The sequence below is a fragment of the Pieris rapae genome, chromosome 11 (assembly GCF_905147795.1).
Source record: "Pieris rapae chromosome 11, ilPieRapa1.1, whole genome shotgun sequence".
Lineage (NCBI taxonomy): Eukaryota > Metazoa > Arthropoda > Insecta > Lepidoptera > Pieridae > Pieris > Pieris rapae.
The window spans coordinates 7,502,963-7,516,888 of record NC_059519.1 but is presented as its reverse complement, the minus strand read 5'-3'; the positions used below and the strand labels follow the sequence as shown (position 1 = coordinate 7,516,888).

The 13,926-nt window shown below is 32.3% G+C and overlaps 2 protein-coding genes across 2 annotated transcripts; one reads left to right on the top strand and one right to left on the bottom strand.

Annotated features, from left to right (window-relative positions):
* LOC110994313 (BTB/POZ domain-containing protein KCTD3) lies at positions 1 to 7,235 on the top strand. Its single transcript, XM_022260871.2, has 13 exons — positions 1 to 183; positions 423 to 736; positions 819 to 978; positions 1,086 to 1,159; positions 1,268 to 1,358; positions 1,639 to 1,853; positions 2,418 to 2,630; positions 2,949 to 3,065; positions 3,979 to 4,118; positions 4,217 to 4,391; positions 4,891 to 4,987; positions 5,647 to 5,831; positions 5,966 to 7,235. The coding sequence occupies exons 1-13, from the start codon at positions 137 to 139 to the stop codon at positions 6,115 to 6,117; spliced, it is 1,980 nt and encodes a 659-aa protein (XP_022116563.2). The 5' UTR covers positions 1 to 136; the 3' UTR covers positions 6,118 to 7,235.
* Positions 7,236 to 9,930: 2,695 nt separating this feature from the next.
* LOC110994314 (CAAX prenyl protease 2) lies at positions 9,931 to 13,781 on the bottom strand. Its single transcript, XM_045630115.1, has 6 exons — positions 13,544 to 13,781; positions 13,227 to 13,468; positions 12,849 to 13,016; positions 12,713 to 12,781; positions 12,461 to 12,523; positions 9,931 to 12,210 (listed from the first exon to the last, which is right to left on the bottom strand). Exons 1-6 carry the CDS (start codon positions 13,657 to 13,659, stop codon positions 12,008 to 12,010), a joined length of 861 nt encoding a protein of 286 aa, XP_045486071.1. The 5' UTR covers positions 13,660 to 13,781; the 3' UTR covers positions 9,931 to 12,007.
* Positions 13,782 to 13,926: the final 145 nt, after the last annotated feature.

Genomic DNA, 13,926 nt, shown 5'->3' with positions numbered 1-13,926 from the left:
TGCCACGAAAAGTGAAGTTACAGGTAGCCGTCGACCGTCGTCTACCTACTTTTTATTTTTAATAAATTCATAAAAAAACTGTTGTAACAAAACAATAAAATATTAGAAAACGTATAAGTTGTTGAAGGACTACTGAATGTCGAATTATCAAGAAATTGTAAATTTAAACATTGGAGGTACAAGGTAATTCCTTTAGTATTTTATTGTGATATCCAAGAGTAATTTTATAACATTAGTTTTTCTTCAATTTAAATGCTTAAATCATTAATTTTCTAATAAGACACAACTTTCACTTTCACTATTTAAAATTTAAAGACTAGTTGGTGTCCGAGGCAGCGCCTATTTAGAAATGAGAAAAAAATTACCTCACCTTCTCATATATATGCTATTATAATTCACTGATTTGATAATATTTATTTCAGATTTGCCACATCATGGCATACATTAACATGGGTTCCAGATACTTTCTTTACAGCCCTCCTAAGTGGTCGAATCCCTACAGTACGCGATGAGACTGGGGCCATATTTATAGACAGAGATCCAAACCTTTTTGGTCTTATTCTCAATTTTCTTAGAACTAGAGATATTGACCTTAACAATGTTAACATAAGAGCATTGAGACATGAATGTGATTACTTTGGAATTACTCCACTGAGTAGACGGCTTGCACTTTGTGATGAAATGAATCATTCCTCATGTGGTGATGTATTATTCTATGGATACCTCCCTCCACCATGTAGGTTTCACTACTCACTACTATTTATTTCAAATTTATTCAAATCCCATGTATTAAGTCATAAAATATATTCTTTTTTCAGTAACTCCCTCACCAAATAGCAGTGGAAAGAATAGCAATAGTGGTTCTAGAAAGAACCTTACAGCATCTAATTCTGAATTAGCAGCAAGCAGGACACATTCTAGAAATTCATCACTTGATTTAAGAACTGTAGGGCGTGTTCCTTCACAAGACCAATTAAGGTATTTTGATGTTTCATCTTTTACTTCAACATCTGTACTGTCTCACGGTCACGGACCATTAAGCACCAACTACACAGTCTATTTATAAATAATAATATTTATTTTAGTCGATGTGGTCGTGGACATTCAAGAGCAGCCTCTCTAGGCAATGCAGATACTCAGAAAGGCCTACGAGTTGAAAGTATGTGTACAATTTACTTTTTATTTTAATGTTTAAATTCAATGGATAAAATTTCTGTAAAATATGTATTATATTGTCCCATATTATGACTAATAGTAATTATTTCAGATACATGGTCAGAAAATGCGAAAGTTCAAATAATAAAAGCGCATCACAACTGGATTGCTGTTGCATATTCACATTTTGTTACAGGATACAGGTAATTATATTTCTTTTTTTTAAAATCCATATGATAAAACTTTAAAATAAATGCACTAGGATGTATAGTAAATATTATTTGTATACTGTATTCGCGCCGTATCTGTGGCAGTACCCACTATAACTGTACATAATAAAATAGTAAATGTTGGCTTCATTTAACAAATATCTTTAAAATGCCATTACAATTTTAGTAGAAAAATATTTGCATGTATGAACATGCATGAATTCAAAAACATTTTGCACAACTGAAATTATACAAAAGGTTATAAATGTTTCAGACTAACAGATTCATGCGGCTGGTATGTAGTGTTCCAATCACCAGTACAAGAATCAACTATAGAACGCATAGCATTAAATGCTAAAACAGGAGGTGCGACATCTAGTGGAAGCAATTCATCAGGAACTGATGTGATGCTTGGTGTCGCGAGTGGACTGTTTGTTCGACTCTGGGCTTTCTCAACTCATACTGAACCTGTAAGGAGAACGCTTATTGGTGAGTAGAATTTATGGCATGCCTATTTTACATATAATAATGTTGCTCGTATGGATTATATACTTTAGTGTTTTTTTTCAAAAACAAATATTTATATGATGTATTTATAATTAGCAGTGGCTTAGCTACCTTGGATGACACCCGGTGCGGAAGTTGGTAGTGTCACCCCATCGAAAGTAAAAAGCAATAAATTTTATATGGAAAAGGACATGGATCATTTGTTAAAATATCGCGGGTGTGGGACGGGGAATCCCCCACGTAGGCGTAGACTCTTTTGCGGGAATACCCGAATTCTACATAGAGCTGATCTAGTGCTAGCGGAGGAATACCTGAAAAATATTTTTTTTTGCTTGCTATTTTTTTTTGTACATTGTTCTTAAAGTTGAGAAACTGTGTGTATGTCACCCCAAAAAAGGTGACACCCGGTTCAAACCAATTTGCTACGCCACTGACTATAAGTATACAGTAGACACACAAACAATTGCGTAATTTCCCAAAAATCATAAAAATACAAGAAAATTAATTTACGTAAAATATGATTCCTAAAAACATTTAACCTTTTAGGCACGTTCAATCTTGGCGTACGCGTAGAACATTTATTATTCGTGGGTCCGCAATTGGTCGCTCTTAGTGGGGCAGGTAGCCGAAGCAAGGCTGGTGTGTGGCACACGAGCACACAACACTGGCAAACTCAAGACGTTGCTCATCTCACTACATACGACACTGCTGGGTCGTTCTTGCTATTGGGAACTGCTACGGGCGCTATTAATTATATAGGTAGTATTTGTTTGCCAAAGTAAACGTTTTGATAAAGATTTTTTGTTCCATAAAAAAAAAATTTCATATATTATTTTATTAATGAAATATTTGTTCAAAAGTGATCTTACCAACCTCAAACATGGTTTATGATTTAACTATGATTCTAAAAGTAATTTTGGTTATTAATTTTTTCTATTAATTTAACAAAAATGGTTTTTTGATTAATTATTTTTACAGTGATATAAAACTGAACGTTAATATTGAAGCAAAATTTAAATCTCATATTTTAATCTTTTGTTTCGCTACGAAATTTGTCATAGATTAAGAATTTTTCAGATATGCAAAAGTTCCCTCTGCGTATGAAGGATAATGATTTATTAGTAACGCAACTGTACAAGGACCCCAACCAGGAACCAATCACAGCTATTTCCGTTTATCTGACGCCAAAGACGAGTAAGTATTTATTAAAACAATGTATGTAATCATGCTGCTACTAGTACAAATTAATATTGATTTTATAGTTTATATAAATGCTTAGCTATCATATAAGGCTCATTTCACTGACTATTGTTGAATTATTAAAAAAAACATTTAATAGGTAAATTAAATTTAAAACAACCGTAAAATAAATTGCAGGGTAAATTATGTAATTTAACCCCAAACTATTTTGGTTCGAAATTTATAGGTAAAGTGAATCTGAATACATAGTGGGAAGAATAACCGAAAAACTGATGAATATTACTTGCACTGTAAGATACGACTTAATGCACAATTAGGGAGCGTTCTAGTATTACGTCGTTATAGTAAAACGTTTCGGTACCACCGAGTGACTCATTAAACCTAAAAGTTACCATTTATGGGGTGTAAAGTATCGAAAAGTCGAAAATAATATTAACAATAACACATAATTCAAACCCCGCCTCGCATCGTAAAGTTTTACCCCACACCTTTCCCCCCCACCATAGCTTTACACATTTAAATAAAACACTTTTTTACCCCATTGAAGTTATGTATTATCAAATTATGTTAAATATAAAGCTTCAAACCGGTAAAAAAGTGGTTTCTTTAAATGTTTTATTTTGTTTATTCAGTATTCCCACCTTTTTCTGAAGGGGTAAGAAGAGATCCTGTATCTCCACTTGCTGTGGTCCTGACATACCTCTATACACTCTCATCACATTCATCATTCTGTTTACTTAGAAAATGACTGTTCCATAAGTCAGATAATACATGATGAAAATATAAAGGAATAATTTCGATATTACTTGATAGTAGTAAGATCTGTAAATACTATGAGCACACATTCTTTGAATCCTAAATGGATCTCATACTCATACAACTAATCTAACCTTTTCTGAACTTCCAGGTCTGTGTGGCAATTGGTTAGAAATAGCATATGGAACTAGATACGGCTCGGTACGAGTTATAGTACAACATCCGGAGACAGTTGGACATGGACCACAGCTGTTCCAGACGTTTACGGTTCACCAGAGTCCTGTTACTAAGGTGATGAACACATTTCTGCATTTCATTGAGCTTTGAAACCTAAAACTCCCAGAAGTTTTAGGTGCAATAAGGCATTTATTAACAAACATTTTATTTAGGTATCTCTATCGGAGAACTACCTAATATCAGTCTGCAGTGAATACAACCATGTGAGGTCATGGCGAGTAACTCGGTTCAGGGGAATGATTTCCACCCAGCCCGGTACCACACCCAAGGCAGCTTTCAAAGTGTTGGCTTTAGAGGCACCTACGGCACAGCCCCATAATGACTCTGGTAAGATTTACTTCTTTTTTCTCTTTTTTTTGTTGTTGACAGCATTCTTCATTAAGGTCTCTCATCAGACTTGATGCTTAATATGAAAAAGTATTATAGTTTTGGGAATTCGCTGGTCTGGGAGTTATATTAGTTCGCAGGACTGCTTTGTTTTTACGTGCGTACAAATTACTCATGACAACAGTGAAAGTTTGTAAATGATCTATTACGAAGGTATAAGCCCAATAGATGATCATGTACCAATATATGATCACTCCATGCATTTGTATATCTACATATGGTCACTCTGGTTGAGAATGCTCCCTTTAGTTTAGAGGAAAAGTATACCATGGTCTTCAAAAACTTAAGTTTATGATACCTTGTGAAAATATAAATCTCAGCAATGATCTATAATAATTTGTTGAATTAACTTAATGTTTTTTTTTTAAAAAAAAAGGTAAAAAGCTTTAAAAATTTACAGGTTATGCCTAATTTGACCCAAGCATTTCGCTTATTTCAGGACCATATGGCGAGCAAGATGAAGAGCAAATATTTATACAAAAGGTGGTCCCTGATACGGACACATTGTACGTGCGGCTCGCTTCCAATGGGAAAAGGTATTTATTATAATATTTAGATGATGAGGATGTTAAAAAAAAATAACAAGAAACTATATTGAATTTGTGCGAATTAAGCGCTCAGTTTGTTATGGAAGAGCTGGGAACCCTGAAATAGGTTTTTAAAAGGGTTTTCAAATCATAGTCATTGCATACCTTTAATGAAATGAATAATAAAAATTTCTTTAGGCGCATGAGTGTAAGATTTTTACGGAACGTCACGAAGATGTGCAGCGTTTTTGTCGGTGAAAAGGGAGAGAGCGATTGAGACCGATTAAGAGAGAGTGAGAAAGGGAGATCGAGAAATAACACACGCTTTCGGTTGATGTGTTCGTTTAGTAGTTACATATTAGAACTTTAGATAGCAATTCTGTCGCATAACGTCTTGTAAACGCAGATTTTTTATTTATTTATATTATCATTAGGACGTAAAGAGTGTGTAAACAGTGTCAATATAGATATACAAATACATGGAATAAATTAACAAAGAAGTATCACGTCTGACATGTATACTTTGTACGCACCCAGTTTTTTTATTATATGGATCACGGTACGTTCGTGGTCTTGCCTATAGTGTGTATCCAGCCTTATGGTTGTAAGCGACGCCTCATACCTAACTAATATTTTCTATATTATGAAACAAAAAAAATATTTTGCAGAGTATGCACAATTCGTTCCGTTGATGGTTCTCCAGTATCGTGCTTCGTAGTGGCAGAATGTGAAGGTGCGTTACGTCCCCGTAGATTACTACTCTGTGGTCATAGATCAGGTGCAACACAGATGTGGGACCTCACAGCACCGATAGATAAAGCCGCCAAGCCCTCACAGACTGTCGGAGGAAGTGGTAAGTTATAATTATATATAGTACAATTTAATAGATTACGTTTAACACGATTGATTGATGATCTATTAATATAATAATATATTTAAATAATGATAGTTACATAACTTAATCAAAAACTATTATTGTCATTTCAGGTGAAGGTGAAGAGTCTCCAATAGCAGATGGGGGTCCATCCCCTGATGAATTAGTTCGTCTTTTATCAGCATGTGATTTAGATGCTTCCCCCGCACCCCCCACACCCGCTATTCTCCCCACTTCCCCTAATAGACCAATACAAGCCCCATGAGCATCATTATGCTCGATACTTATGTCCCTTGTTACACCGATATAGTGTATGTTCAAGGCAACATGGCCAAATCTCTATTCCCTTTACAGTACCGCTCGCAGTATAAAAATGGGAATATAAATCACGTGACCATACAAAACTTAGCACTATATTTCAAACAAAGCTCAAAAGACCGATCTTACGTTGGATTCGATAAAGTACGTACTCGTATGGTCTTCATGTACTCGTGCAATCTATTGATATGAGTAACAATAAAATTGGCCTAAATTTATCTAGCGTTTTTTGCTGTGACCGATTTGCCTTCCTTCAGACTATGCAAGGAACATTATACTATACTATGCCTTGTTATACAAGTATATTTATGTATTTAAAGTTAAACTCCAGTCAAGTCTATCTTAAAATGGAAAAGAAATTCTGTTTGATGTAATCCTAACAAACCTTAAAGGACGATTTACAAAGTATAAAATGCCTATGTTTGTATGAAAATTCTAAATATTACGCGTAAGGGAGCGTTCAAATCTGAAGAATTTGGTGGGGGACGATGCGGGGCGGGGATTGGGTTATGCATTATTGTTAATATTATTTTCGACTTCCCGATACTTTACTACATTAATGGCAACTTTTAGGTTTAATGAGTCACTCAGCATAAAACTATTCGAAGAGCATTACCATCTATTACGGATTGACTTCTCGACAGATCAGACTAAAAATGTTTAGATATTTGTTGATTCTGTCAAAGATTATAAAATTGTTATAATACTTTAGTTAATTTTCTTTCTAAAGACTGATCATTTATCTCTATTATGTTAAAGGGATTAATAATGGAAAACAATTTTTTCTGTATTCTTGACTGATAATGAAATATAATAAATTTTAATACTAAAATCGTTTAAATTAAATCGTGATTTATTAGAATCTTGAAAATATTTGTAGCATATTTTTCGGTATATTTAAAAATAGATAGAAAATAGGTTAAATTTTAAATGTTTATAGATAGTGATTATACATATTTACCGTCAACGTTAGATATTTTTCTTCGTCGTTTTCAAAGCAGTTTATTTTTTAACTAAGTTAAGCTTGATATTGTTAAAATGTGAAATAAAGATGATTAAAAACTTTTCTTTTTGGTTTCTCTTATTTTTAAACCTATATTTATTCAATGAATAATAAATTAAGTTTTCGTAGTATTTAAACACCGATGCATATCTGGCTTAGATTCTGGTTTCTAATATTATATATTTGTACTAATTAATTGATTTAAGTTGCCTCTGCACTAATTTGATTAGAAAACCAATAGAAATATTTTACTCAATACCAATTCATTTTCGCTATTTTTTTTTCATATAAAATGTTGTTTGAAAAGGTGAATTAAAAAACATCAGATTCGTGTTAATTTTAATACATTCTAAATATGTAATATATAATATTAAGGAAAAGTGTAACTACACTTTTCCTTAATATTATTAAATAAGTATTAGAATAGTATTAAACAAAAGTATAAAGGTCATGGGCTTGAGACAAAAACACTGCGACAGGCCCTTTAGCGCCAAACGAATTTGTATGGTGACATTACGAAGCACGAGTAATTCTCATACAAATTGTTTTGACGGTAGTATGTCACACTTATTGCAAAATTATTTGTCTCACGCTCCTTTTCACGCAAGCCATCCAAAGGACCAACCATTCAAAAGAGGTAATTTGTATATTCAAGATACATTAATAATTGACTAGTGTTCTACCCTAGTATGAACATTAACTAAACATTTAATTGCATAAATTAAAAAAAGGAATATTTAGGGTCCTTTTCACAATGTACGGAAAAGTTCCAAATAAGCTATTTAATACTAATTGGTAGTATAAACACTATTGTTGCGTTTTACGACTGTCAAATAGCGCTATTCGTCATGAAACGCGAAGTTTCTTCTATTATCTTCCGAATCATTTATGTGTTGCCTAGCTATTTGGTATTTTATCCATACATTGTGAAACAGACCCTTATTATAGACATCACCAAACTGTCTGCTAAGAAATGGCCGCATTTATCGTGGTATGTGACATCTGTATAATGTCAACGCAACAGTGACAATTTGTTTTCTTTGTAAATCGTAAAGACCCGTGACTTCTACTTTATACCCATCAAGAATTGAACATGAATTCTTATATTGCATCACCGAGTAAAACAATCATATTAGTTACAAACATTTGCATCAGAACGTTTGATAATCTCTATAATTTTATGGCACTTAATACAGATTAACAATACAAACACAACATTTAAAACAAAAATGACGGTAGACTAGTGAATATAGTGAGCCCAGAATAAATGACGAACGCTAAGTATCGGGTATGGAAATTTACACTCAAACCCAATTACCTATCTCAATCCATTTTTGACCATCTGCGATAGACATATTAATCCAAATATTGATAAGTATGCAAATAACCAACCGACGGATTGTAATAGCATTCTGTCAATACAAGCTATCCATGGCAGATCGCATCGGTGTAGGTATGTTGATAGACCTTTGTATGAAAATGACAGTTCAACTGTGCCAATATCCTATCTTAAGATTTAAACTTACACCAGTTTTTAAAATAATTAAAAAGCTTTTTAATATGTTTAAAACATAGACATGTATACTTTAATATTATTTGTACGGTTTTATTTGGTTTTTATTGATTATCAAATATGAGTGTAAAGAGCGAAGAGATTGCATTCTATCCGTCGCCAATAATGGATTGTCTTCGTAGGGTTTGGTAATTGTGATACAGGTGGGATATCGATCTACTGTCACGGACTGATCTCACATTGTTTTCAATCTTAGATTGTGGATTAATTATTGGGTTCGGGCGTTAATGATGATCATCTAGCTATCTCTGCTCTCGCAGGCACCGAAATTGTTGAACATCATTGAAATGTTACGTTTAATTTAATTTATTCCTCAACTTTGGGCTTACCATATTTTAAACAAAAAAAGTTTTTACGTTCAGCACTCTTAGCACATAAACGTATAAACATATAATTGAAAATAATTTCAAACCATTTCTTCGATCGATTTTCCTGCTTGGCTTCATTAAATAACGTGGACCATAGAACCGTGTTTGTTACAATGATCCAATTTTTTCATATCTTAATTTATAGACAAATTGAGTAGTTTTGTGCTCGAGGTAGCATCGAGTAACAATTGACTAGTACCTTATACACCTAACATCTCAATGACATAATTAGTTAAGATTATTTGTGCAGAATACTTCGTTTATATTATACCTACATATGAAATGTCTTAATATAACATTGAAATCTTTTGAGCGCAACATAATGTACCGTTACTTTTGGTACCAAGTTTAGTGATCAACGAAAAGTTTTGGGGTGAGATTCAGAAACGAGGTTTAGCGTTTTTTCTGCAAAAAAGGCACAGGATTGACATACGGGAGTCACAGTTCGGACTGTCGCGTCTCTAAAAACTTCCCTTAGGCTGGCAGCATACGTACGGTTTCCTGATCCGAAATTCCGATTCGGATACACGAATGCATACCTTACATACAAAATAGTCTACTCGGCGCAAACGTTCTTAAATTTTTCGGACGGAAAAAATACCTAACGTACGACTCGAATCTATGGCATAAATTCCGAATACAAAGAACCTAACGTCTGCGCTAGGATCACGGAAAACCTAATCTGAATTCCCAACCAGGAAACCTACTGAGGAAACCGTACGTATACGCACCACAATCACCACTAAACTTATCATAATGCGAGCTAAATACATAGGCAACGGTTCGCGACTTCTTCATCTATTTCAGTAATTTTCGTTGTAATTTGATCTTTAACATTGTAATAAGATACATTTATGCAATAGCATAAATAATATGGCAATAATTCACTCTGTTGTTTCACTGTTTAAAAAATTCCAAGTTCGCCCAACACAATAATTGCCCTAATGCGAACTGCAATTGTAGTCTGACAAACGCCAAATAATAATTAACTAAATGACCTTGGTATAATTATCTTACAAACTATTAATTATGCAGTGACTATTAAGTACGGTTTAAACATCAACTACATAAAATGGACTGACATAAGATCGCTGTATTCTTACACTTTTAAGAATAAGTAAAACTTATTTATTGATTTATAATATATAAAACAATAAATCATTTTTAAAATTGTCTATTGTGGCTAAAACTTAACACAATAAAATATAGGCGCAAATTGACTACTCAGCATTTAAAGAATTGCTATGCAAAGGCATACATATAGCCTATTATAATATTGTAATATTAAAATAATAAAAAAACAACCAATGAGGATTTTATAGCATAATCAGCGAAAGAAGTATATTCTTAAAATTTCAAGAACCAGTTATCAACGTTAGCACAGAACACAAAGGCGTAGATTGGGTAGTGGTTAAAGAATCTCTAAGGAAAATCAGAGACAACAAAAATAATTATCTTATTCACATAGCAATTTATAAAAATATGTTAACTACACCAATAGTCCAGGATCCATCGCCCATTTTTGCACTTGATTACTATCAAGCAAATTTTCCGTGAGTAGCTTTATTTTGATGAGACGCCCAATAATTTCCTATACGAAACTCTCGATTGTGCGTAGCGTAGGACCAGGATAACGTACCGCGCAATTTGTAGGACAATATGTCTGTTAAATTACATGAATATTAACTAAGTAAAAAAAAAATCAGCTGGTTAGTAATCATTTATGATGACCTCGTTATCGATACATGTCGGAAAGAGGGGGCTCTTTGATCAAACCATAGATTTTGTAGGACAAATATTTTTTCGAATAATTATCTAAATTATCTAAATAATTATCTTGAGATTTAACAAAAAAAAATTCAGTTAGTAATAAATATTTGAGAATCATAAAATCAACATATTTTATCCTTGCTACCTCTGTTAGCTACCACTATCGAGAGTTTCGTATAGGAAATTATTGGGCGTCTCATCAAAATAAAGCTACTCACGGAAAATTTGCTTGATAGTAATCAAGTGCAAAAATGGGCGATGGATCCTGGACTACAAGCGTGGTTGAAACAGAAAATTTTGTGTTTACTCCCTGATTTATTTCAAATAGAACAAAACATCAGGTGGACGCACCTGTCATGATTTGTAGAAAAACGGAATACACGAACCTTCAATAAAAATACTACATGGCGACAATTTTACTTTGGTGAAGCTGTAGATAGAAAAAGGCGAATTTATTCGAAATTTAATTTTTTTTACGAATTTTAAAACGCCCCTGCTCTTTAGAAATACGTAATACTTAATGACTGTAAATACAATCATGTGCACAAAATTAAATCTTGTAATTCTAAGTCATTACATTGTGCGATTGTACATTTATAAATAATCTGCCAGTCTTAAGCTTAAAAAAAGCAGCTTCCTCAATGTATTTTATTTTTCAGTTTAAGACTTTCACTTATTTATACTACCATAAGGGTATTGTTCTATTTGCCTAAAAGAATCCAAGCATTTGTCTCTATTAATGAAATTGTAGTAGTGAGTAAGAAATCTATGCATACTTTGTGTATTGAATATCCAAACTTAACGACAACCAATTTACCCAATAACAATATGCCCCGTATCTGTTGGCTTGGAATCAATGTTTATAAAAATCAATTAATAGCATTTTATTTGATGTTTTACTTGATAAAGTAGCATCAAACATATGTAAAATTTGAAGTTTTTGTTTTGGAAAACAAAAAACACTATCTAAATCATAAATAACGGATAGCGAATCTGTTTTTTTTATCACAAGTAGCATCTGAATGCCTAATTTACTGTAAACAGTAGACTTGGGAACTTGCACCATAACGCAAACATCAAATTAGTCCATATCAATAAGATTATTTTTAGTACCTAGACAGTCTCAGGTAACAAAATTTAGTTTATTATAATATATATCAGGACTAGTCATTGGATTTAAGAGGTAGCACCACAGTCCAAATCCTAATAGATAATTGCAGACAATAACAAAACGCTCAAGAGGGGGAAATAGAGCAATGTCACTAAAGTTTGGGAATCCCATGTGATTGCAGAATATATGAGCCATTAGTGGTGCAATAAAATGACCTGTAACAGAATATGTTTGAAAGAAAATATAACAGTCCTTCACACAGCCACATATAATAAGGAATACCAAGGTTTACTATCATTGACTTTAATAAATATATTTTTATGATTTGGTTTGTTAATTTTACAAAGTGTATGATATAAATAGTTAAATAATACCAATGTGTATGCAATACATTGCATGCTACGGCATGTAGCATGTCTGGCTAGTCAATAATAAATAATTAATGTAAATTACTATGTTACTTACCACTTCTCAAGAACAAAAATGATGAATAAGCACCAAACATTGAAGTGTATGTAAATTGGAAAGCTGTAACAGAATATATTAAGAGTTAATTTTATACAAGTGTAAAAATATCTTAACATATATACTGACTGTTATCTAAAAATTAATGCTATTTTTATACTTATTAAAATATTAAGAAGAATATATAAGGGGTTGTCACAACAAAAATAGTTATTATATTTAAAAAATGTTTGCTTCTTTGTATATACTTACAAGAAACAATTAATGCTGTCTTTATTTCATATCCAGCTTTAATCTGTTCAAATACATGATGAAAATGAGCTGAAAAAAAATAGAATATAGAGACAATATTCAGTTACAGTAAATTTTTTTAAAATCTAGGGCTTACCAATCCCAAATAGTAATGGTCCAATGAAAACCGCTGACATTGGGTTCAAACACTGCAGTAATAAAGGCATCATGCATGCTCTAAATACCCATTCTTCACTTAATGGTGCCATAATATGGTTTCTAACCCAAACTAAATCTTGCCAACATGATATCCAATACATTGGTTCTAGAAAACAAGAAAAAAAAATTAAATTGGTCAATACAATTTAGTTTTTTTACACCAACGTATAATTCATCAATCTATACATAATGATTAATTTAAATATGTGTGACTCTTCTATTGTAGCTGTAGACATAAGACCATTCTGGACATTCAAATCTTACACAAGCATATACTTTAAGTTATCAATACAATTTTTTTATGGATAAAACATACCAATGTAAATTCTCCATGCTCCAGAAAATAATTGCATAGATAGTGGTCCTAAGAATAAAATAACTGTCAGCAATAATGGCAAAATTAGGGCTTGAAGAAATCCCTTTTCTCTCAAACCCATTTTTACATACATTTCTGATATGTCCAATGGTTTATTAAGAAAATAGTATGTAAATAAGGGAGCAAGCATCATCATAATAAATACACTGAAGAATCTTCTTTTAATAGTACTTGGATGGTCTCTGAAAAGAATGATGTATTAATATTAAATGTCTATTATTATATACCTGAAACATAATATATAAAAGTTAATAAACCTGTTTTCTTTTGTTCTCCACACATACAGACTTGCAACATATGATATAGTTAAAAACACACAGGCGATTACGGAGAATAAGCAGTTTCCAATACCTATCCACTCCCATGGAATCATTTTAATTCAGAGGGAAGAGGTATAGTACCTCTAAAGTCTAATTTTGTTAAAAGTAAGTTAAAATTTTTCTTAATTTTGCTAATTAAACAATAATTATGGAAATGACAAAAGTTAAGACTAGAGGAGTTAGTAGAAACACAGAGTAGTCACAATTCATACATTACCCTACGAGTCTGTGAGATATCATTAGAGTTAAGAAAAAACATTTTTATTAATTATTTAAAATTACTTAATATTATATTAAAAAGCAAAGGTTGTTTATATTGA